Source organism: Triticum urartu, chromosome 3A, assembly GCF_056163025.1.
Source record: "Triticum urartu cultivar PI428250 chromosome 3A, HENAU_Tu73, whole genome shotgun sequence".
NCBI classification, from domain to species: domain Eukaryota; kingdom Viridiplantae; phylum Streptophyta; class Magnoliopsida; order Poales; family Poaceae; genus Triticum; species Triticum urartu.
In genome coordinates, this window is record NC_141875.1 from 728689901 (window position 1) to 728712488 (window position 22588).

The 22588-nt window shown below is 45.6% G+C and overlaps 5 protein-coding genes and 1 non-coding gene across 7 annotated transcripts; 4 read left to right on the forward strand and 2 right to left on the reverse strand.

Annotated features, from left to right (window-relative positions):
* The first annotated feature begins 3353 nt into the window (after positions 1 to 3353).
* LOC147982293 (uncharacterized) lies at positions 3354 to 4796 on the forward strand. Its single transcript, XM_087517309.1, has 2 exons — positions 3354 to 3712; positions 4061 to 4796. The coding sequence occupies exons 1-2, from the start codon at positions 3456 to 3458 to the stop codon at positions 4146 to 4148; spliced, it is 345 nt and encodes a 114-aa protein (XP_087373435.1). The 5' UTR covers positions 3354 to 3455; the 3' UTR covers positions 4149 to 4796.
* Positions 4797 to 6703: 1907 nt separating this feature from the next.
* On the forward strand, positions 6704 to 8652 carry LOC147982294 (protein FAR1-RELATED SEQUENCE 6-like). Its single transcript, XM_087516264.1, has 5 exons — positions 6704 to 6857; positions 6957 to 7171; positions 7318 to 7689; positions 7875 to 8034; positions 8360 to 8652. Exons 1-5 carry the CDS (start codon positions 6704 to 6706, stop codon positions 8650 to 8652), a joined length of 1194 nt encoding a protein of 397 aa, XP_087372390.1.
* Positions 8653 to 10400: 1748 nt separating this feature from the next.
* LOC147982295 (uncharacterized) lies at positions 10401 to 11225 on the reverse strand. Its single transcript, XM_087517310.1, has one exon. The coding sequence runs from the start codon at positions 11223 to 11225 to the stop codon at positions 10599 to 10601; it is 627 nt and encodes a 208-aa protein (XP_087373436.1). The 3' UTR covers positions 10401 to 10598.
* Positions 11226 to 12933: 1708 nt separating this feature from the next.
* On the forward strand, positions 12934 to 16468 carry LOC125546275 (beta-fructofuranosidase, insoluble isoenzyme 4). 2 transcript variants are annotated; one of them, XM_048710488.2, is made up of 7 exons: positions 12934 to 13272; positions 14073 to 14081; positions 14158 to 15014; positions 15115 to 15273; positions 15462 to 15703; positions 15792 to 15885; positions 15972 to 16468. In XM_048710488.2, the coding sequence occupies exons 1-7, from the start codon at positions 13089 to 13091 to the stop codon at positions 16164 to 16166; spliced, it is 1740 nt and encodes a 579-aa protein (XP_048566445.1). In that variant the 5' UTR covers positions 12934 to 13088; the 3' UTR covers positions 16167 to 16468. The 2 variants fall into 2 exon arrangements, with proteins under 2 accessions (XP_048566445.1, XP_087370452.1); XM_087514326.1 differs by having other exon boundaries at positions 12934 to 13271; positions 14051 to 14081.
* Positions 16469 to 17362: 894 nt separating this feature from the next.
* On the forward strand, positions 17363 to 17559 carry LOC125549788 (U2 spliceosomal RNA). The gene has a single exon (XR_007301507.1). It is a non-coding gene; the product is annotated as a U2 spliceosomal RNA (small nuclear RNA).
* A 2528-nt stretch (positions 17560 to 20087) lies between these two features.
* On the reverse strand, positions 20088 to 22377 carry LOC147982296 (uncharacterized). The gene is made up of 3 exons (XM_087517311.1): positions 22128 to 22377; positions 21128 to 21524; positions 20088 to 21039 (listed from the first exon to the last, which is right to left on the reverse strand). The coding sequence occupies exons 2-3, from the start codon at positions 21477 to 21479 to the stop codon at positions 20345 to 20347; spliced, it is 1047 nt and encodes a 348-aa protein (XP_087373437.1). The 5' UTR covers positions 21480 to 21524; positions 22128 to 22377; the 3' UTR covers positions 20088 to 20344.
* Between the last annotated feature and the right edge of the window lie 211 nt (positions 22378 to 22588).

Sequence of the window (22588 nt, forward strand, 5' to 3'; positions counted from 1 at the left end):
GTGATTGCTGACGCGCCGCCGCTCGTCCTCTCGTTCAGACGGCGCGGGGAGGCCATGGCGTCGAGGTTCACTGAGCGATGTGCATCGCCGCGCCGCTCCATCACCAGCAAGGGTTGCTCCTTTGGCGTGGCGTCGACAGTACCCTGATCTGTCTTGGCCGGTGGGTCGGCGTTCCCTCTTTGCCTGCCACCGACGAGCGGCTTCTACCGGAGGTGCCGTTGCGCAGCCGGCGGCGTGAGACGCGGAAGGAGGAACGCCAGTGGGAGATGTCGCGGCGTGAGAAGGCGGCAGCCAGTTGAATCACATTTTACTTACTTAATGTGTGACACGGCAAGTAAATTTCTGATTTCTGGCATGATACATTCTGCACTTAAACCATTTAGAACCCACATTGACATCTTGGAATTGTTTATGTTCCCCATTTTATAGTGGTTACAGCATCTCTAGCCGTCCCCCCCCCCCCCCCCCCCCCGGGCTTGAAATAGCGCCGCCTGGGCCGCGCCGATGATAATTTTGGCGTGGGGCGGTTTCCGTCGCCCCCCCCCCCCCCCCCCCCACACCACGCTGGTTTTTGAAATAGAAAATCGGCCAAACACGCCACAAATTCATCCAGCCTACATGATTACATTGATATTTGTACAAAAACTTAAAAACATAAACTAAAAACTACAACTACGCCTAGCACTACTACGCCACTGTCGTCGTCCGCCGCCGCCCGCCTTCTATATGCCGAGGAGCTTGTAGAACCAGGTGTAGTCGCCATCGCTGTCATCCCTGCTACATCCCTGACCAGCGTCGTCGATGCATGGGGGGTTGGACGGCCCGGGCGCGTCCTCGTCGTCGCTGTCGAGGACGACGACGCCGCCTTCCTCACGTCCGCGGTAACGAGTGGCGATCTCCTCGAAGGCGTGGCGCTAGCGCTCCAGCTGCTCGCGGGCATACTTCGCCCTCGCCCATTTGAGGGTGGTCTCGTGGGCGGCCATGTCCGCGGGCTCCTTCTTCACGGGGAGCAACCCCGGCTCGGTCTTCGGCCTGACGAGCCGGGAAGAAGAAGGAAAGGGGTGGCCGCCCTCGCGGATGACGAGGGCACCACCGCGGGTACGGCGCTCGAGCGGCGTCTCCTGTGGCTCCGTCTTGATGGGGCGGAATGCCGGCGAACCCGAGGAAAGGGAACCAGAGCTCGACGAGGAGGAGGTCGCCATCTCCATCCGCCGCGGCGTCCAGGAGCTGCCGCGGCGGCGCGAGAAGCTGGGGGCGCCGGGTACTCCAGGCGCGCCGTGTTGCCGGCCTCGATTTGCTCGAGGACGGCTTTGAGGGTGCGGCCGGGGACGCCCCACCATCGGCGCCGCCCCTCGGAGTTGTGGCAGCCGCGGGGCTCGACACCGTTCGAGGAGGCGAGCTGGTCGGCATGGCGGCGTTCGAAATACATAGTCCACAGCGTGTTGCTGTCGGGGGCGTACCTCAGCTGATTACGCACCTCCTCCGTCAGCGAGGACCGGATGCACGCGATCTCGGCGCGGCGGGCAACGCCGGTGGGTGAGTGGTGGCACTGGGACTCCGCCGGTGCTCAGCTTCCACGTGACCGGCATCCGCATGTCCGGCGGTGCCGGGTAGTCGGCCTCGTAGAGGAGCTGTGCCTTGTCCTCGTGCAGATGACAGCGGCCGAAGCCATTCGCTGCCGCGTCATCGCCCGGGTAGCGCTCGGCCATGCTCGGCGGCGGGGAGAAAGGAAGAGGAGAGACGAGCTCGGTCGAGAGGGGCATCAGCGGGGAGAGGAGGAGCTGTGGCGAATGGAGTGTGTGCTCCCGGCGAGGGGCGGCTTTTATAGCCGGGCTTGGGACGGTGGGAGGGCGGCCGACGTGTGTACGTGTGGCGGGCTCGGGCGGGACGCGCGTCGCCGCGCCTTCATTGCACCGCCGTGAGGCATCAATGGTGACCGGCGCGGCAGCGTGGCAGCCTTGCTATTGATTCCCCGCGGGAACCGAGGAGATGAGGACGATGATGCGCCGGGCTCGCTGACTCGGCGGGCCCACCGTGCTTTCGCGCCAAAAATATTCCCCCGGCGCCCCCAAGCGCCCCCCCCCCCAGCGCGCCGGGTTCGGTCTGGGTCAACCAGCGCCAAATTTGGGCCTTACCGGCGAAAATTAGGCTTCTGGAGACGCAACTGGACCATTTTTCAGCGCCGACGCTAAAAAAGTGCCTTGGGGGGGGGGGCTGTTGGGGGCGCGGCTGGATATGGTTTTAGCTTTCTTCCATTTCTAATGAAAATGGTGTTTTTTTTTCTTTAATTCAGGCACAACAAGTGTGGCATCATGTTGCATATTATTCACACAGGAATCATGACCATGCGTGAAGAGTTTGCTGCTGGATCCCAAGGGTAAAAGTGTGTGTTGCTGTGAAGCCACAGAGGCAGCAGATCAAAATTTCCTGATTAATCATCATCATCTTTTTCTTTGTGATTCCTTATACCGTAATATTAATCGGCTATACCATGATACAATCATACAAGTGCCTGGATCATAGAAGCATTACCGGCCAATGCAAAGAAAACAAATCATTATCTCTAAGCAGAAGAAAAAAAAAGCTGGATCAAATGTTATTTTTGTGGTACCATCCTCTTTTGCAGCCCTCTGTAGCATGTCTTCTAGCCTAGGATGTATATTGCAGAATGTTTTTGCAACAAAGATTATATTGCAGAATTTTTGTCTGCATCATCACACTGTTCCGTTGCCACTGCAACATTCCCCATGTTTTCGGAAACATAGACGATGTTGCAAAATCCTAAGACTTGTGGTGTGTGGGACCGTTCGACACGTGGCTAGCTCTCGATGTGACGGATCATGATGCATAGATCGGCCGGATGATTCTAATCATTTCCCATATCATTGGATCCATCATAAAATATATTTTTCATATTATATTTTATTTTGTATAGTGAATGTTGACGATTTTTAATATAAATTTGGTGAAACTTCACGAAGTTTGACTTGGAGGAAATCTAATATGCAGAGTAAGAAGGACTGGAAGGAGTACTAAGGGGTTTTGCCGACGTTAATAAAGTGGTTTCGTGTAATTGACTCTATCTTTATTATTTTCCGACCTTTCATTTTTGCTTCTTCATTCATAAGTCCATGGAGCCGAGAATTCGCATGGAAACTCTCATGCAAAACTGCAGTAAACCATGCTTAAATTGGCTCAAGGAAATTCTTGGACCACAACCTTTCTTGTTTGCCCACTTTCTTCTTTTGCTGTCAACCATTTCACACCAATCTCATTTTTTTTAGCTTGACAATCTCATTTTTTAAGAGAAGAAAAATGTTTCTCCAGCAATATTTTAGGTCCACAAAAATTAACCTTTAATCACACCCGGGGCTCCTCAGCCCACTACCGTAGCGAGCGCCGGCGACCGTCGGATCTCAGATGATAGCCATCTGGATCGTCCATCCGTGACGCGAATGGCCCCCACGCCCGACTCCGCGGTCCGCGATGCTCTGGGAGATTGCCAGGCCGCGCCGCCGCTCGTCCTCTCCTTGAGACGGCGCGGGGAGGCCACGGCGTGGAGGTTCCCGGAGCGGAGCGATGCGCATCGCCGCGCCGCTCCATCACCAGCGAGGCTTCGGTCACTGCGTCTCTGCTGTATCCCCATCTCCAGCTCCGTGCAGTGCGGTGTCCGGCCTCTGGTGTCGACCGTACCCTGCCTCTCCCTTGGCAGGTGGGTCGCCGTCCCCCCTTTGCCTGCCACCGACGAGCGGCTTCTGCCGGAGGTGCCGCTGCGTGAGGGACGGCTCCTCATCACATGATCCTCTCCTCGTACTATTTTCTTCTTCTGGTGTTGCTGAATCACATGATGCTTTAATTTTGTGATATGACAATTAAATTGCTGATTTCTGACATGATGCGGTCTGCATTTAACTACCTATAATACGTACTGATATACTGGAATTGTTACTTGCTCGCCTTTTCATAGTGGTTAGATTTCTTTTATTTCTGAAATGAAAAATGGCGCTCTGTTTCTAGCTCAGGCACAAGTGTGGCATCATGTTGCATGTTATTCACACAGGAATCATGACATTGTGTGGAGAGTTTGCTGCTGGATCCTGACTCCTGAGGGTGCTGTGAAGCCACGGAGGCAAATCAAAATTTCCTGATTGATTATGATCATTTGTGATTCCTCATACCATAATGTTAATCGCCTATACGACGATACAAGTGCCTGGATCACAGAAGCAACCTACTCTCAGGAGTTAATTGCACAGAAGTACCACAATTCGGGCATTACATGCAGATTGGTACCATGATTGCTAATTTTTGCGTGTCAGTACCAACATTGGTCTAAGTTTTTGCAAATTAGGCTAAAACGCGTATTTATACGTATTGACGCCCGATCCGACAGCTCGGGCCCACCCGTCAGGTGCCACACTGGCCAATCGGCATGTGCCCGCGCGCTAACTAGGACGAGCTGGTGCGCTGCTGCTCTCCAACCTGGTCCGGTCGCACAAGCTCCAGCCCGGCCGCACCATTCCCCTCCCCTCCTCCTCCTCGCTCGAACCCTAGTCCATGGCGTCGGCGATTCCGCCAGGCGGCGGCGAGGGCGTCCACGGCGGCGGTGAGATGCCGTTTTGGCCTCCTAGCGGAACGGCTGGCGTCGACTGGGATGGCGGCGACGACTCCAGCTCCGCGTACTCGACCGACGACGAGGAGTCGATGTTACTCACCATGGAGCAGCGGTTGCGGTTGGCGCATCAGTGGGTGGCGAACCCTAGCAGCAGCCATGAGTTGACGCATGGACTTGGCGGCGTGCTGTAAGTACCCTTGTCCTCTTCCTCCTCTGATTTATCCAATTGGGCATTTTTAGAGTTTGTTCATCTTCTGCTTTATCCAGTTGGGGATTAGGTTTTATCCAATTAAAGTGACTAGTATAGGACAATTAAACTAACCTAGTAACATAGTGTATTGCACTTTCAAATTAGTTCAATGACAGTAAAAATTTGGGATTATTGTGGCTCTCCAAATTGTTCTGTACTGTTTGGTACTGTTACTTTAAATTGTTTTGTACTGTACTGTTGCTCTCCAAATTTTGCTATTGTGCTCAATTAGTAAATAATAGACTTACAGGTTACTTTAAATTGCACTGTACTGTACTGTTGCTCTGCAAATTAAGAGTAATTATAATGAATACATGAAATTTAATTTGTTCTGTAGTTTGGATGAAGACATTTGGGAAGTAAGGATCCATTTTGATGCAAGAGAGCCATTGGAGATGAAGCTGTGTGGTTCAGATATTACTTATCTGAATTTGGTTGCAGTGATGGAAACCCAAGGATTTAATGCATATGATTGTTTGTTTCACATTGAAAATCCATCTTTAGGAGAGAAAGGGCTGGATTTGGTAGACAGTCATGCAGAATTACAGATGATAAAGAGGAAGATCCAGGACAAATTGGTGCTTAATTTGCTAGTCAGGGCTTGTCCACCCCCTGATACTGATTTTGAGAGGCAGCATTTTGAAAAGCCAGACTTGTCCACTGTAGTGTACCAAGAGCCTCTTGTTTATGATCTTAGTGAGCCTCCTATCTTAGCTGTTGATAAGGAAGGAGTAGTCTTTGACAGTCAATGTATCACACATCACCCTGCTGGTCCTGCTGGTGTTTGCACACAAGAAAGCAAAAATGCAACAGACAAGTTGAAAGCAGTTTTGGAAGAAGAAGAAGAAGAAGAAGAGGGATATCAAGGATTTGAGGCTTATGAGGACAGTGATGCCTCTGATGAGGATGGTCAAATTGGAAGTGACCCTAATTACATGGTTGATGATGAAGATGTAGAGGTGGAAGAGGGAAAGAGACAGAGAGAGCTAGAAGCACAAGAGGAAGAATCAGATGATGATCAATCAGAAGAGGAAGAAATGTTGCATTATGAGGGTGACACTGAAGTTGAGGACCCATTTGAGGTAGAACAAGATAGGACTTTTGAACAAGAAGAAGAAACTATAGTTGAACCTGTAAAGAAGAAGCAGAAGCTGCTAGTTAGAAGAGGCCCAACCACTAGGTCACATTGTAGTGAGCTACCAGAGGTTGAACCTGATTTCAGACCATCATCAGATGAAGAAGAGAAGGGGTTGTTGAGGGAGAGTGATGATGATGGTTTTGAGACACTCTCTTTTGTCCTACCAAATAAAAGGAAGAGTAGGGCAAAGAAAAGGCCTGCTAGGAAGTGGTATAATGAGAAATTGGAGCAACCACATGAGCAACTGTGTATGAAGTTGTGTTTTAGGGATCAGCATCAATTCAGAGATGCTTTGTTGAATTTGCACATCACCTAGGCCAGGAATTTCAGGTATCACAGGAATTCAGATCAGAGGATAATTGTTGAGTGTACAGATAAACAATGCCACTTCTTAATGGTGGCAGCAGTTATAAAAGGGGAGAAAACCTTTGTAATTAAGAAGATGAGACTAGAACACACTTGCCCTAGTACCACAGAGACCACCAGGGTTAGTGCTAAGTGGCTAGCACAGAAATATGAGCATCTCTTTAGATCTGATATAACTACTGGTATTCAGACTATAATTGATGCATGCAATGAAAAATATGGTGTAGATGTGCCCAAGTGCATGGCATATAGGGCAAAGAACATAGCTATTGAAGTTGTGTTAGGAGATCACAAGAAGCAATATCCTAGGCTTAAAGACTATGCTCAGACTGTCATGGACACAAACCCTGGGAGCAGAGTAATAGTCACTACTGTTACTCCAACACCAACTACAAGAATACCCCACCCAGGCCCAAGATTCCATGCCATGTTCTTTTGCATGAATGGAGCAAGGGAGGGGTTTCTCAATGGGTGTAGGCCATTCATTGGTTAGTTCCTAAACCTTGTGCACCATTTACATATTGTAGAGTACTACATTTTGTTTCTCACTTGAATGTATTTAATGTTTGGAAATGTTGATTATGCAGGTGTTGATGGGTGCTTCATTAAGCTCACTACAGGTGCTCAACTCCTTGCTGCCACTGGTAGAGATGGCAACAACAACATATATCCACTGGCATTTGGCATAGTTGGACAAGAGGACAAAGCTAGTTGGTGTTGGTTTCTACACCAACTGAAAATTTGCCTAGGGGGAGAAGTGGGCAAGTTTGGACCTTATACTATAATGTCAGATAGACAAAAGGTATGTGTTTTGCAGAAGTGTTTACATTAGCTTAGAGTTTCATTATGTTTTGCACAAGTGTTTATAGTACATTAGAATGCATATTTAATTCATTGGTGCATATTTCTTTAGGATGTAGCTTAGACTTGTTATATTGTTTGTGTCAGGGGTTACTATATGCAGTGAATGCTGTGTTTCCAAATTGCAACCAAAGGTTCTGCCTTAGACATATATATGCAAATTTCCAAAATGCTGGGTTTAGGGGTGAAGATCTTAAGAAGTGCATGGATAATGCTAGCTATGCCTACAATGAACACAAATTTAATATTGCAATGAATGATCTTAGAGCTGAAAGTGAGGAAGCTTGGGAGTGGCTTACTGCAATACCAAAAAAGACATGGGCAAGGCATGCATTTGACACAAACTGCAAGACTGACTTGGTAGTGAACAACTTGTCTGAGGTGTTCAACAAGTACATTCTAGATGTTAGGAGAAAACCTATAAGGACAATGTGTGATGGGATAAAAGATAAGCAGATGGTGAGGTGGCACATGAAGAGAGAGAGAGTGTTAAGGAAGCAAGATGGGAGATAACACCTCATTACAGTGAGAAGCTAGAGGCTGAGAAGGAGAGGGCCAGATACTGCAAGCCAATACAGGCAGGGGTCAACTTATGGCAAGTTACAAGTGGGCAACAAACACATGCTGTCAACCTGGAACTTCAGACATGTGGATGCAGGAAGTGGGACCTTAGTGGCATACCTTGCAACCATGCCATCTCTGCAATAAATAAGGCTAAAAGGAAACCAGAGGATTATGTCAGCAAATTCTTCAAGAAAGATTTTTATGCTGCAGCTTATGAACCAATGATCTTTCCTGTGCCTGGTGAGCATGATTGGACAAGGACCCCTGGTCCAGACATAGAACCACCTGCATTCAAAATCAAGAGAGGAAGAAGGAAAGAAAAGAGGATCAAGGGCAAATTTGAAGTACCAAAGCCAAAAGAAACTTCAAGAATGGGGACCATAACATGTGGCACTTGTGGTCTCCAAGGGCATAGGTACACAAACTGTCTTAAACAGTTGACGCCTGAGCTAGCTTTGAGGAAGAATAAGCATGTGGTAATAATTTTTCACCTTGAAATATACTAATGTTTTCTTTCTTGTACATTTCTTTCTAGCATTATTAATTGTTTCCTTTTCTTTGCAAGGCTACTCCAAGTACCTCACAGCCAAGAGCTGCTGGTCCTTCTACTGCACCAACAGCAAGACAGCCAAGACCTGCTGCTTCTGCTCCTACACCACCATCATCTGGAAGAAGAGGAGCTGGCAGAGGAGCTGGTGTTACTTCTACTACAACACCACCATCTGGAAGAGGAAGGGGAGCTGGCAGAGGAGCTGGTGCTACTTCTACTACACCACCACCATCTGGAAGAGGAGCTGGCAGAGGCAGAGGAAGAGCTGGAAAAGGTGCTCCCAGGCAATATGCTGGCATTCCTACTGATGGCACACACACTGGATGGATGTCCTACTTCAATGCTAGCATGGGAGGAGGAGGAGCCATGTAATGTGAAATACTGTGGTGTTATTTTGGTTGAACTTGATGCTTGAGGTGGAGTACTGGTGGAGTACTCTAGTAATGTTGAACTTGATGCTTGTAATGTTGAACTTGAGGTGGAGTACTGGATATGTAGAACTTGCTACTGGATATGTGGTTGAACTTTAGGTGATTATCTGAATGTTGAACTTTAGGTGGTTATCTGAATGTTCACCTTTAGGTGGTTTTCTGAATGTTGAACTTTAGGTGGTTTTCTGAATGTTGAACTTTAGGCAGTTACTTGTGACAAATTAGTACCAATACTGCTGCTATCTGTTGCATGTCAGCATGGTGAAATTGCCCACATTCTGGAGTGAGCTCATTGGGGATCTGCGTGATGAAGTATGGAGGCTTAAAGGTGCAACTGTTGCTAGATCTGAAGATCAATTTCCAATCCTGACTCCAAGTGAAGATGATGGCACAAGGGAGGCCATGTTTCTGTCTCTGCAAACTCAACTCAGAGAGAAGAATGCAAAGATTGCAAGGATTAGGGCCAAATTTCACCTAAGCCTAACCATTAGGGTTTACGGTGACTCAGGGTCGAGGAAGCCACCTAAGCCTAACCATTAGGGTTTACGGTGACTCGGGGTCGAGGAAGCCACCTAAGCCTAACCATAGGGTTTACGGTGACTCGGGGTCGACGGAGCCACCTAAGCCTAACCATTAGGGTTTACGGTGATTCGGGGTCGACGGAGCCACCTAAGCCTAACCATTAGGGTTTACGGTGACTCGGGGTCGACGGAGCCACCTAAGCCTAACCATTAGGGTTTACGGTGACTCGGGGTCGAGGAAGCCACCTAAGCCTAACCATTAGGGTTTACGGTGACTCGGGGTCGACGGAGCCACCTAAGCCTAACCATTAGGGTTTACGGTGATTCGGGGTCGACGGAGCCACCTAAGCCTAACCATTAGGGTTTACGGTGACTCGGGGTCGAGGAAGCCACCTAAGCCTAACCATTAGGGTTTACGGTGACTCAGGGTCGACGGAGCCACCTAAGCCTAACCATTAGGGTTTACGGTGACTCGGGGTCGACGGAGCCACCTAAGCCTAACCATTAGGGTTTACGGTGACTCGGGGTCGATGAAGCCACCTAAGCCTAACCATTAGGGTTTACGGTGACTCGGGGTCGACGGAGCCACCTAAGACTAACCATTAGGGTTTACGGTGACTCGGGGTCGACAGAGCCACCTAAACCTAACCATTAGGGTTTACGGTGACTCGGGGTCGACGGAGCCACCTAAACCTAACCATTAGGGTTTACGGTGACTCGGGGTCGATGGAGCCACCTAAACCTAACCATTAGGGTTTATGGTGACTCGGGGTCGACGGAGCCACCTAAACCTAACCATTAGGGTTTATGGTGACTCGGGGTCGACGGAGCCACCTAAACCTAACCATTAGGGTTTACGGTGACTCGGGGTCGACAGAGCCACCTAAACATAGGCTTCCAATGCATGATATAACATAACCATCTAATAGTCCAGTGCTAACATAACCATCAAATAGTCTTCCAATGCTAACATAATCATCAAAACCTAGTGCATGAGAAATCATAATCTGAAGTCTAGCAAACATAACACAGAATATCTGATCCAGCAAACATAACACACATAACACACAATACTTACTACAGTTCAACATATTATAAAGTACACAACCATTGTTCACAATACATAGTGGAGTTTAGATGCATAGTTCATCCTTTTCTCACAAAAGGATGAAAAGCATATCTACTACATACATACACAGCCATAGTTCATCTTAGAGAAGTTCACATTTAGTAGAGCCATACACTACACAACCATCATGCCCAAAAGGTCAGCATTGCCCACTACTCTCATATTCATTTTCTTCACTTCTCTACGATGGCCTGGATCCCCTTGATCTTCTCCTTCAGCTTCTCCTCTGCCTTAATCAACCCAGCAATCTGAAGCTCTAGCTTCCCCTTCTCTTCACCATGCTTTTCCTTTCCCTTGAGCAAATCAGCAACCTGAAACTTCAATTCTAGCTTATCTTGGGTGAGCTTCTCCTCAGACTTTGTGAGCTCTGCATTCTTCAACTCCAAGTTCATCTTAGCTTCAGTAAGCAATTGCTTATCAGTAATATGCTTCAACTTCAGGTTCTGGATGACTGTAGCTTGAGCTCTTGTCAGGTTCAGTAGCACATCATAATTCTGCTTAAACTTCTCAAACTCTGCATCTTTCTTTGCCATCTGTGCATTCATATCAGCCACCAGTTCACTTCTGCATTCATGCTGATATGTAATGGCAGACTGCAGATGTCTGAAATCCACCACCCTATCCTCCTGGAAGCTCATAAGCTGATGCACATCTTGGACTAGCTTGTCATAGTTGGCCTCCATGTTGTTCTTCTCTTCTGTTAGATGGTGGATAGTGAAAGAACTTTCAAGATTCTCATTCACCCTAGCACTTTTGGCATCTTCAACCATTGCCCATAGCTTCAACAATGCATTCTGCATTGTTGGGGGCCACTGGTGATCAACCCATTCAACAAAGCCACAATTGCTACCTTACTGCAAAAACAACAACAACAACAACAAAACAGTTCATACATCAAGTAATTACACAAAATCACTGCAGTTGCCAAAAAGAATGTCTAAATTTAGCATCAGACCACTACATTTAACAAGAGGAGCAGCCACTTGAGTAGCTGACTGACTAGTTTAGTTACTGTACTGTTCATATCAAGGAGTGTTCAAATATTTGTAAGCTACTCTACTACCACTATTAACATAAATTACTATGTTAGCACCAGACCACTACATTTAACAAGAGGAGCAGCCACTTGAGTAGCTGACTGACTAGTTTAGTTACTGTACTGTTCATATTAAGGAGTGTTCAAACATTTGTAAGCTACTCTACTACCACTATTAACATAAATTACTATGCCATTGTACTCCAGCAAAATATACTCATGCTTGACCTAAATAAGCTACTCTAACCACTATGAACCAAAATGTTGACAGCAAGCAGAGTACTCCAGCAAACAGAGTTCAATATGGCACTGACCAAGTAAGAAAAAAAATCAGTATGCCTACAATCCTACAATCCATACCGGCTGTGCACATGCTAAAAACCTCCTGCCTGTGTCTGTTCCTTCAAAGGCAACAAGCCTCTCAGATGCCATGCCGTGCTTCTCACATGGAGACATCACATCCAGCTCAAGCCCCTTGTAATCTGGATCTTCAATGCTGAAAGGGACCCGCAGAAACTCACACAAAGACAATGGCCAAATCAAAACCTAGCGATATCAACCAAATCAAGAAATCCCAAATCTGAAACCCTAACCCTGTACTGACCTCGTTGAGACCGTCTGTGGAGGAAGACTGCATGTACGGGAGGCTAGAATGGTCGTCGCTGCTTTCGTCCTCCAAAACCATGGCGTCGGCGGGGCGGTGCGGCGGCCGGCAGTCGGGACGCGGGCGGCGGCGACGGAGGAAACGAGCGAGGAGGAGGAGGGGAGGGGAATGGTGCGGCCGGGCTGGAGCTGGTGCGACCGGACCAGGTTGGAGAGCAGCAGCGCACCGGCTCGTCCTAGTCAGCGCGCGGGCACACGCCGATTGGCCAGCGTGGCACCTGACGGGTGGGCCCGAGCTGTCGGATCGGGCGTCAATACGTATAAATACGCGTTTTAGCCTAATTTGCAAAAACTTAGACCAATGTTGGTACTGACACGCAAAAATTAGCAATCATGGTACCAATCTGCATGTGATGCCCGAATTGTGGTACTTCTGTGCAATTAACTCTACTCTCAGTGACAAGTGAGGATTTTCAAGAGAGCCCAATTATATGCCGAGGGAGAAAGAAAAATCGTTATCTCTAGGCAGAAAAGAAGCTGGATCAAATGTTATTTTGTGGTACCATGCTCTTCTGCAGTAGTACTTTGTAGCATGTCTTGTAGCCTAGGAACACATGCTTTATTTTAACCCCTTCATCACATGGAACTGACAGTGGCTCTCTGCTTCCATGATACTCCTAAAGAGCAAGGTTCAGACTGAAAAAGGAGCACCAAGTGCAAGTGGCAATAGAAACTGCACACCCATCCGAACCCCATTTCCTCCATCAGAAAAATCGTCTCGTCTCTGAAAGAGACCTTTGAAACCCCCTCTGAAATCTCTGAAAGAGACCCATTTCTTCCAGCAGAAACAATGCAATGCTGGCTGGCATTTTAAATCCTGCCTGGACCAGTCATGACTTGCGTGCCTCTGCTCACCCAGGGGTCGTAAACAACGGGTTAACAAAGTCTTCTCGCCTCATTTCACATCCCCATCTGAAGAACTACTAGTCCCCTTCCTCGGTTCCTCCTCCTGTCCCCCTCTCCCATGGCCCAATCCTGGGCCTTCTTCCTCCTCGTCGTCCTCTGCTTCTGCTGTGTGTCCGACCTCATCTGCGGCAGCAATGGGGAGCGAGTCTTCCTCTACCCGCAGTCCCAGAAGGTCTCGTCCATCGTCAGCCAGAGGTACCGGACCGCCTACCACTTCCAGCCCCCCAAGAACTGGATCAACGGTATGTTCATACGCCTCCCTCTCTCTGATTGCTTGCTTCCTGGGCCATCTGTTGACTTTTTGGCTGTGGCCAATCAGAAGGTGTGATTTGGTTTGCTTTGCTTGTTCTTGGGTGTTGCTGGAAAAGCTAGTGATCTGATTGGCTGGTTGTTCTGTTCAGCTGTAGAAGCCGAGTTAATTCTGTTTGTGCTAGTATTATTGAATAATTTACTTGCTAAATATAAATATACATGTTGTAGTAAATTTTTTGAGGCAGTGTTGTTAATATTGCATACTGTTTTTGCTGTCAGAAAGTAGTTATTACATGGTGAGGGGGACGGTAGGTGGCCAACTCATTACTTGTGCCACTCTGTTTCTGAATGTTGCACACATTAGGTGCTCTCTGTACCTGCAGTTGGATTTTCAGTGACACCACTATAGTATGATGATAGCCATGTTTTCTAGATTCTTGCCCAAAACGGACGTGTTCACTGTATAGTGATTTGCTTTCCCAAGAATGCTTGCCCACATCCATAGTATTCTCTGAAGATGTCCAAATTTGCTCCACCGTTAGTGCTGCTTTTTGTCAGAAAGCATCCACTTAACATCAGGTGTCTGGGAAATATTAGACAGATCTGTTGCTGCAAGTAATGAAGTACTGGCCTGTTTTGGAATCCAGAATATGTTTTCTCCTGTTACTATTGCCAATTATCAAATCCTATTAGCTGTGTGCATATGTTACTGCAAATCGTTGACATTCTCTCACCTTTTTCATGTATCCGATGGATTGGCGATCCTTGGAAATCTACGAAAACACAAAAGATCCAAACGGTATGAATATTTCAGGCACAAAGCACTTTTGAATTGCAGCACCCTACATCTTACACTGCCTTCTTAAACATTTCAGGGCCAATGTACTACAATGGCATATACCATGAGTTCTACCAGTACAACCCCAATGGCTCCGTCTGGGGTAACATAGTTTGGGGCCACTCAGTTTCTACAGACCTCATCAACTGGATTCCACTTGAAACCGCAATAGCGCGGGACACCCCGAGCGACATAAACGGTTGCTGGACCGGCTCAGCCACAATCCTCCCCGGTAACCGACTGGTCATCATATACACCGGTGCCGACCCGGAAAAGCGTCAGGTCCAAAACATTGTGGTTCCGAAAAACATGTCTGACCCGTACCTGAGGGAATGGACCAAAGCCGGCAATAACCCGGTGATCCAGCCGGTCGGTCCAGGCTTGAACTCGGGCCAGTTCAGGGATCCGACAACCGGTTGGGTTGGACCTGATGGACTGTGGAGGATAGCAGTTGGTGCTGAGCTCAACGGCGACAGTGCTGCACTTTTGTACAAGAGCAAAGACTTCCTGAACTGGACTAGAGTTGACCACCCACTGTATTCATCCAATTCCTCCTCTATGTGGGAGTGCCCGGATTTCTTCGCGGTATTGCCAGGCAATAGCGGTGGACTGGACCTGTCTGCAGCGATCCCGAATGGTGCCAAGCATGTCCTCAAGATGAGCCTGGATTCCTGTGACAAGTACATGATTGGGGTTTATGATCTGAAAAGTGACACCTTTATTCCAGATACTGTCCTAGATGACCGCCGGCTATGGTTGAGGATCGATTATGGTAATTTCTATGCCTCAAAGTCATTTTTCGACTCGAAGAAGAGCAGGAGGATCATATGGGGTTGGACTAACGAGACAGACAGTTCTTCGGACGATGTTGCAAAAGGTTGGGCAGGAATCCATGTAAGAAAATCTGCCTCTCATTCGCTATAACTGCTTCGTATTGAAATATTGATTTACCAAATCAGTGTAGCAACTTTAACATTTTTGCTATTACTTTTAGGCAATTCCCAGGACAATTTGGTTAGACAGCCATGGCAAGCAGTTGCTGCAATGGCCAGTTGAAGAGGTCGAGTCCCTTCGAGGAAATGAAATCAACCATCAAGGACTAGAGCTGAAGAAGGGTGGTCTGTTTGAGATTAAGGGAACTGACAGTTTCCAGGTAGTTTCCTGTACACAAACAGGCTTGCCTTTGTCATCCAGAGAAAAAATCCCTCAAAAAGTCCCACGCCAATAAACTGATAGTTACATATTTGGCAACAAAAACACTAGCATATATTCTTCAGCTTAGGTGTTCTGTATTTTTCAGAGCAACTGTAGCTGATCCGGCACGTCATTCTCTTGAAACAGGCTGATGTGGAGATAGACTTTGAGCTGACGTCCATCGATAAAGCCGATCCTTTCGATCCCTCCTGGCTTTTGGACGTCGAGAAGCATTGCCGGGAAGCGGGTGCATCAGTCAATGGTGGCATAGGGCCATTTGGACTTGTTGTCCTGGCCTCTGACAACATGGAGGAGCACACTGCTGTGCACTTCCGGGTGTACAAGTCAGAGCAGAAGTACATGATACTCATGTGCTCTGATCTAAGAAGGTTAATGTTTATGGTTCTTGCCTTAATGTTTTATTTATCTCTACAAATGTCTGAAAACTAAAAGCAATTATTTTCTTTTTTTGCACAGTTCTTCATTGAGACCAGGACTGTACACACCAGCCTATGGAGGCTTCTTTGAATATGACCTTGAAAAAGAAAAGAAGATATCTCTGAGAACTCTGGTGAGCTTGGAAGGCCTTTTCATTTCTCATGTTGCTCACTTCACGCGCTTTGTGTCAGAACTGAAAATGGATGATGTGCCGTGCAGATTGATCGGTCGGCGGTGGAGAGCTTCGGCGGTAGCGGCAGGGTCTGCATCATGGCCAGAGTGTACCCCGTGGCGGTTGTCGACGGCGTGGCCCACATGTATGCCTTCAACAACGGCAGTGCCACGGTCAGGGTGCCACAGCTCAGGGCCTGGAGCATGAGGAGAGCACAAGTGAATGTGAAAGGGATGGAGTGATGATGGTTAACAAAGCAGAGCAATTCTAATTGACTTGTGATTGGAGGACTGGATCGATTTGATCACTTGTTTAGCACACTTCACTATTTTGAAAAAAAAACAAATTATTCCCATTCATGAGCACTTCTAGTAGGTAGAAATAAAAGGAAATTCAACAGGAAAGATATTAGCTGCTCATTTCCTTGACCTCTAGGATTCATGTATTATAGTCTACCGATACTTGGTCACAAAGAAGGAAAAATATTACTGTTTTAAAGTAGTGGTAGTTGGCAATTGGTAAGGAAACATGATGCGTGTTGTCAGCATCGGCATTACCGTTGTGAAACGATTCAGAGTTACAAAAGGTAATAAATAGTACCACGAGCTTGTGCATGTCAGAGAGCTCAAGAGAGAATCCCTGATAGGAAATGTCCTTTTGCTTGTGAGAATGTAAGATCTGCACTACTGCTCATTGCGGATCATATGAACGATATGGCTTCAGGACAGCTCCTGCATCAGTTTCACACTTTTCTTTCGCGAGTAGATGAGCTTTTTATTGCTTAACCTTGGGGATTACAATCATGACGGTGTAACAAATCAATCTCATTTGGTCCAGACCTATGTCAGTTTTTTTTTCTTGCGGGGACAAACCTAAGTCAGTTTCACATATTGATCTGTTGCCCTTTGAGTCTCTCATGATTCTATCAATGACATGTACTTAGGGATGAGATCAGCGGCTAGCTATTGCTTTGTTGTGTGGTGTACATGTCACAATTTAAGGGAGAAAATGGCAAGTAATTTTGCAGCGAATGAGATATACTTATAGTAATAGCTCGTGACAATATTTACTCAATTTTAAATTATTGGCACATTTTATGCCCTAATTTTTGTTTTCGATGGATTTCTGCTACAGCCTACATGCTGGGTGTAACTGGGAACCAACCTGCAACGTCTTTTTTTTTTTACGGAAATGGAATGGCCAGTAATTTTTTTTGAGGTGCCAGTAAAATTAAATGGGCTCCTCGTGGGGAAGTACTACTACACGTCACATGATCCTGGACTGCCATAGTCTCGTGTAGCTTTCCAGCCCAAAACGCTGGTAAGGGAGAGGTTTACCGAGGTAATCACAACAGGATTATTAGTACTACCTCGCCTAAGCACAGCGTGGAGCCCGTGGAGAGAGTTATAAAACAATGTGGCGAATCTCTTTTCAAAGTATACCTTTCTCGGCCTTTTGGCTAAGATTAAGTGTAGTATCTGTTCTTATCAGTTTAATATCTGATATGTGGGCTATGTGCCCACAACGGTATTAAATTTATTTTTTATGGGGTAGGGTCCAATACAATAGCTTGCTATCAGGGCGCTCATGTGTCGCCTAGGCGTTGCACTATTGCCTAGGCCTGGCGCACCCCAACCAAATCATTATAAGAGAAACTTTTTTGTTGAATAATAACTTGTGATTTTATCATTAACCACTCGTGGATGTGGTGTTGCCAACTAGTAGTGCCACAACACTAGTTAATGTGAAGAGTTGAAGTGATGATTTACATAGCTGAGCGGTTCTAAGTTGACTGGGTGCTTTTAATCTTTAGCACACTTCCATTTTCCTGATTTTTTTGCTCCCATTTATGAGCAATAAAAGGAAACTCAATGGGAAGCAAAATTAGCTGCTTGTGTTCCTTGACCTGCGCTATCAATGTACTCCCTCCGTCCCAAAATGCTTGTCGGAGAAATGGATAAAAATAGATGTATCTACAACTAAAATACATCTAGCTACATTTATTTGTCCGACAAGTATTTCCGGACGGAGGGAGTACTACATTTTACAACTTTTATTTAATTTTGTGCTAGATTAGATATATTGTTTTGTGATTCTCATGTTGACGAATGAAAACTAAAAATTATCTTTTATTTGCACAGTTTTTTGCTGAGACGGACTATTATGGTGAGTTTGAAGGCGTTTTTCATTTCCCCTATATTAACTTCATGCATTTCATATTAGGATGGAAAATAGATGCCGCCTTGCAGATTGATCGGTAGGCTGTAGAGAGCTCTGGAGGCCGTGGCAGGTCTTCATGGTCAGAGTCTATCTCGTGGCACTTGTGGTAGGGCCCACACCACATGTATGCCTTCAACCGTGGCAAGACCATGGTCAGGGTGGCATAGCTTAGGCCCTGTTCGGGACGTGGGTTCACAAAACAAAGAATTTGAAAAATGCATAGGTATGGGATGGAGTGCCAAGTGGAAACCTACACGCTTCCAAAAAAAGGAATGGGAACCTATGGGGTGTTCTGAACAAAGGAAACAAGTTTTGGAATCTGCACACTTCTCTAGGAAATAGAACTAGCCGTTATGTGACTTGTCACTGCATTCTTGCCGTTGATTTCTCTAGCCGTTGCTTCTTCTTTCTCTTGCTATATAAGCACATACAATGCACTGCTAGCAACTTGCTTGTCATTTCTTCTCCTCCTCCCCTGTAAGAACTTCTCTAGGAACACATAGTCCATTCTTTCTCTTGCTATATAACCTCAAAATCCATTCATTCCTAAAGCTGAATGGATCCAAAGTACAGCCGACGGTCAAGAAACGAAGATGATTTTGTACATTTCATACTCCCTACATTACAAGGTAGCTCATCCCAATCATCTCAGAGGAGAGCAATACATACATCCATCCTGAATGGAGCTACTTATGTGCATGAAGCTCTTACTGGCCATGAGGTTCTATGTGAATGGAGGTTCCATATGGAGAGATCAATCTTTCAAGCTTTAGCACAAAAACTGCGTGAGAATCACCTTCTCCAGGATGCAAAGTACATCTCTGTGCAAGAGCAAGTAGCCATATTTTTATATGCAGTATCAAAGAATGCAACCAACAGAACATTGCAAGACAGATTCCAGCATGGCGCTGATTCAATTAGTACTTATTTCCACGCCGTGCTCAACGCGATTACACGACTCACATGCAACTACATACAACCTTCTGTACACCAGCATCCCATATTAAGACAACAGAAGTTTTCATACTTTAAGGTAATTGTTTTTCAAGTCCTATCATGGTGAATTGGTATTGATTAAATCTAGCTTATATTTATATATCTAACTATTTAATTAAATCCGCAGAACTGTATTGGAGCTATTGATGGTACTCACTTTCCCATGACTATTCCGCCTGGGCAACAAGATCCATACAGAAATAGAAAACAAGGTCTTTCACAAAATGTAATGGTTGCATGTGACTTTGACATGAAGTTTGTGCATGTACATGCTGGATGGGAGGGATCTGCATCAGATGCAAGGGTTTTGCAAGATGCACTAGAACATGGATTCAATGTACCGCCTGGAAAATTTTATCTTGTAGATGCGGGTTATGCAAATACACCCCAATTCATTGCTCCATACTGAGGAACTAGATATCATTTACAAGAACAAGGAAGAGTTCAGCAAAGGCCACAATGCTACAAGGAGTTATTTAACCTTCGACATGCTCAACTACGAAATCATGTTGAAAGAATTATTGGCATACTGAAAGCAAGGTATCCCATACTAAAGGCAGCTACAATGTTTGATATTGACACACAAGTTGATACAGTTGTAGCTTGTTGTGTTTTGCACAATTTCATAAGACTACACAATGGAGATATGACATTGCCTGACAGAGCTACAATGGATATTAATGAAAGCAATATGCATGATGTACCAGATGAAGATGCCAAATACAAAAAAGATGTGATGATATTTAACAACTTGAGACAAGCTGGAAATGAGATGCGAGATGCAATGGCAATGCAAATGTGGGCAGATTACATTGCCAGAAGATAAGCATATGTATTGTGTAATTTTCTCATATGTTATGTAATTATTTGGTTGTACTGTACTCCACTTAATATGATTATTTTTGTCAAACACTGCAGAAAGACATTGCTTTAAGAGCCATTTAACATTGCATTAATAGTCGAATAAGTTTGACACTTCCATAATCATGTGCCCAGTAATGCACATGCACAGCCTACTACAAGTTAACTATGACAAGGATCATAACCATGTGTCCAGAAATGCACATGAACAAAATATATCACATCCTATTACAAGTTAACTACGCCAAGGATCATAATCATGTGCCTATAAATGCACATGAACAAAATATATCATTGTTTTAAAGGTAGCACTCACCTAGTACGAAATATTAGTTCCATCTGATTAGGTATTCCGAATTTTTTCAGTCAACCAACCCAACCGTAATTCGTTACTTGAAAATGATAGAAATACCTCCCTGTTCTCCTTGTTGGCAGTAAAGATGTCCGCTGCTTTTAGCATATCTGCCATCGAAAGACCCTCCAACCTTTCAAGTGCTTTGATGCATTTCTTGATGCTGAACGGGTCCCTTAATTTCCTCTCCTCAATGGATGCATACCTATCTATTTCTTCCCTTCTCAGTTTCAGGTATCTCTCATGAAAATCGTCAATACTGGTCGTCTTTTGCTTTCTCGCTCTCTTGGTGCTAGTAACCTCAGGAGCTGAGCTAGCTGGTCGAGGATTGCGATGTACAACTTGTGGAATTTCATGCAAAGTCTGTCCAACGCGCTGTGAGGAAATTGGTACTGTTTCAACTTGGGATGGAGCATGTAATGTCAAGTCATTTCCTTGAGTCGGGTTTGCCTCCACTTGACTGAATGTATTATTGCTAGAAAACCAGTTTGTGTTTTCACTATCCTCTTCAATGTCAAATTGCATGGATGAATCACCAGGAGCATGTATGGTTGGTGTAGGTGTGTGCAGATGCGCCTCTAGCCCTTGCTGTTGTGGTGAATGTGATGTTGGTAACTGTGAGAGCTGAGTTGCTTTGTTCGCATAATAATCCATGCCATGGCAACTCCTTCCCTGAGCATAGCGTCCTAGATGAATTAAGTAAAAGAAAAGGAACATTTATAAGAATCAGCAAAACAAAATTTGGGCCAATTAAGCCAACGATTTAAAGCTCACCATCATATAGAGCAAAAAGATCTTCATAATATGGAAATGACTTTCCTCGCCAGAAGAGTGCATCCTTGTTTTTACGTGCCTCTAGTGCAGCCCAAACATTATCGGGCGCCACCACCATCTTTCTGTCACGATCCCAGCCAAAACCACTTTCAGATATTAAGTCTTTTACAGTTTTGAAATCTCTCTTTAGATCCTGCTCATTTTGCTTCACTTGAACTACCATGAAGGATACATCAAATCTTTGATTGAATTTAGCAACAATATTTGTCCAGGCCTCTTTACTCCATGCATTTTGTGTGCGGTATTTGGGAACATCATGATCTCTTAACAGTTCAATGAGATATGCCTTCATAGATCTGATGATTCCACTTGGCTCTACTAGAATTCTTAGACATACCTACCAACATGAAAAGTGCATATTAGGGCTCCAGAAAGTAGATATCGTGAGTATAGTTACTTCTCTGAATATAATAACAATCAAGTGTAATCTTGTTTGTGGTATTGAAGGCAGGTAATATATTAGGTCTATTCCTTAAATCCTAAAAATACCATGACTCTGTTTTATCTCTTTACTACAAGCACACAGCCAAGCCTTTTTTATTCAGAGCAACACCACAGAACTACTAAGCTTCAGGATAGGTTCTTAACTGTATTTTTTCAAGATAAGCACATATAGAAAAAAAAAACTAAATCAGAAAATGGATATCCTGTAGTAGCATATGCTACCAGGAAGTTTAGCTATGCAGGAAGTCATCTAGCAGGTTAGCAGCACTTCCTCCTAGTATATATCATAGACGAACAAGTAGAAGTAGATCTTTCCCTGTGTAACAACTTCAGCACAAAAAATGTCTATTCATTTACGCATCTAAACATTCTCAATCTGTGTGACCTATTTTCGTTTTAAGCCTATAGATCTGAAGTAGAAATAATTTCTAGGAGAAGAAATCAATAAGTACTCATAATTTTTAGGAGAAGAAATCAAAAAGGGTTGGATGGTTACCTCCTAGGGAGATTTCTTGACTTCCCCCAAATTTATGGTCGTCAAGCCCTTGTGTGGATGGAGGGGGGAGATGTGGAGGCGGAGGAGGGTGGATTCGCCAGCCTACAGTGCTCCGTTGGTGCTCCATGTTGATTCCGCGCCAAAATAATCTAGGGTTCGTCCTTCTCCATGGGGGATTTGGGGGGAGCGGCGGGAGTGCTAGAGATAGGAGACAGCAGTACGAGATAGAAAGGAGGGGCGGCGACTCTGTTTCCTGTGCGTTTCCATTAGGTCTGGGTAGATGTTCTGTTTCCCGTGAAAATCGCTGGAAAGTTGCCTTTCCTAAGGAAAGTGTAGTGCTCTTTCCTTTGTCCCGAACGCCTCCAAAGGAAAATATCCATAGGAAAGGAAAGTTGTACGATTCCTGTGATAAATCCTTCGTCCCGAACATGGCCTTATTATAAAATGTAAAAAAAATGACA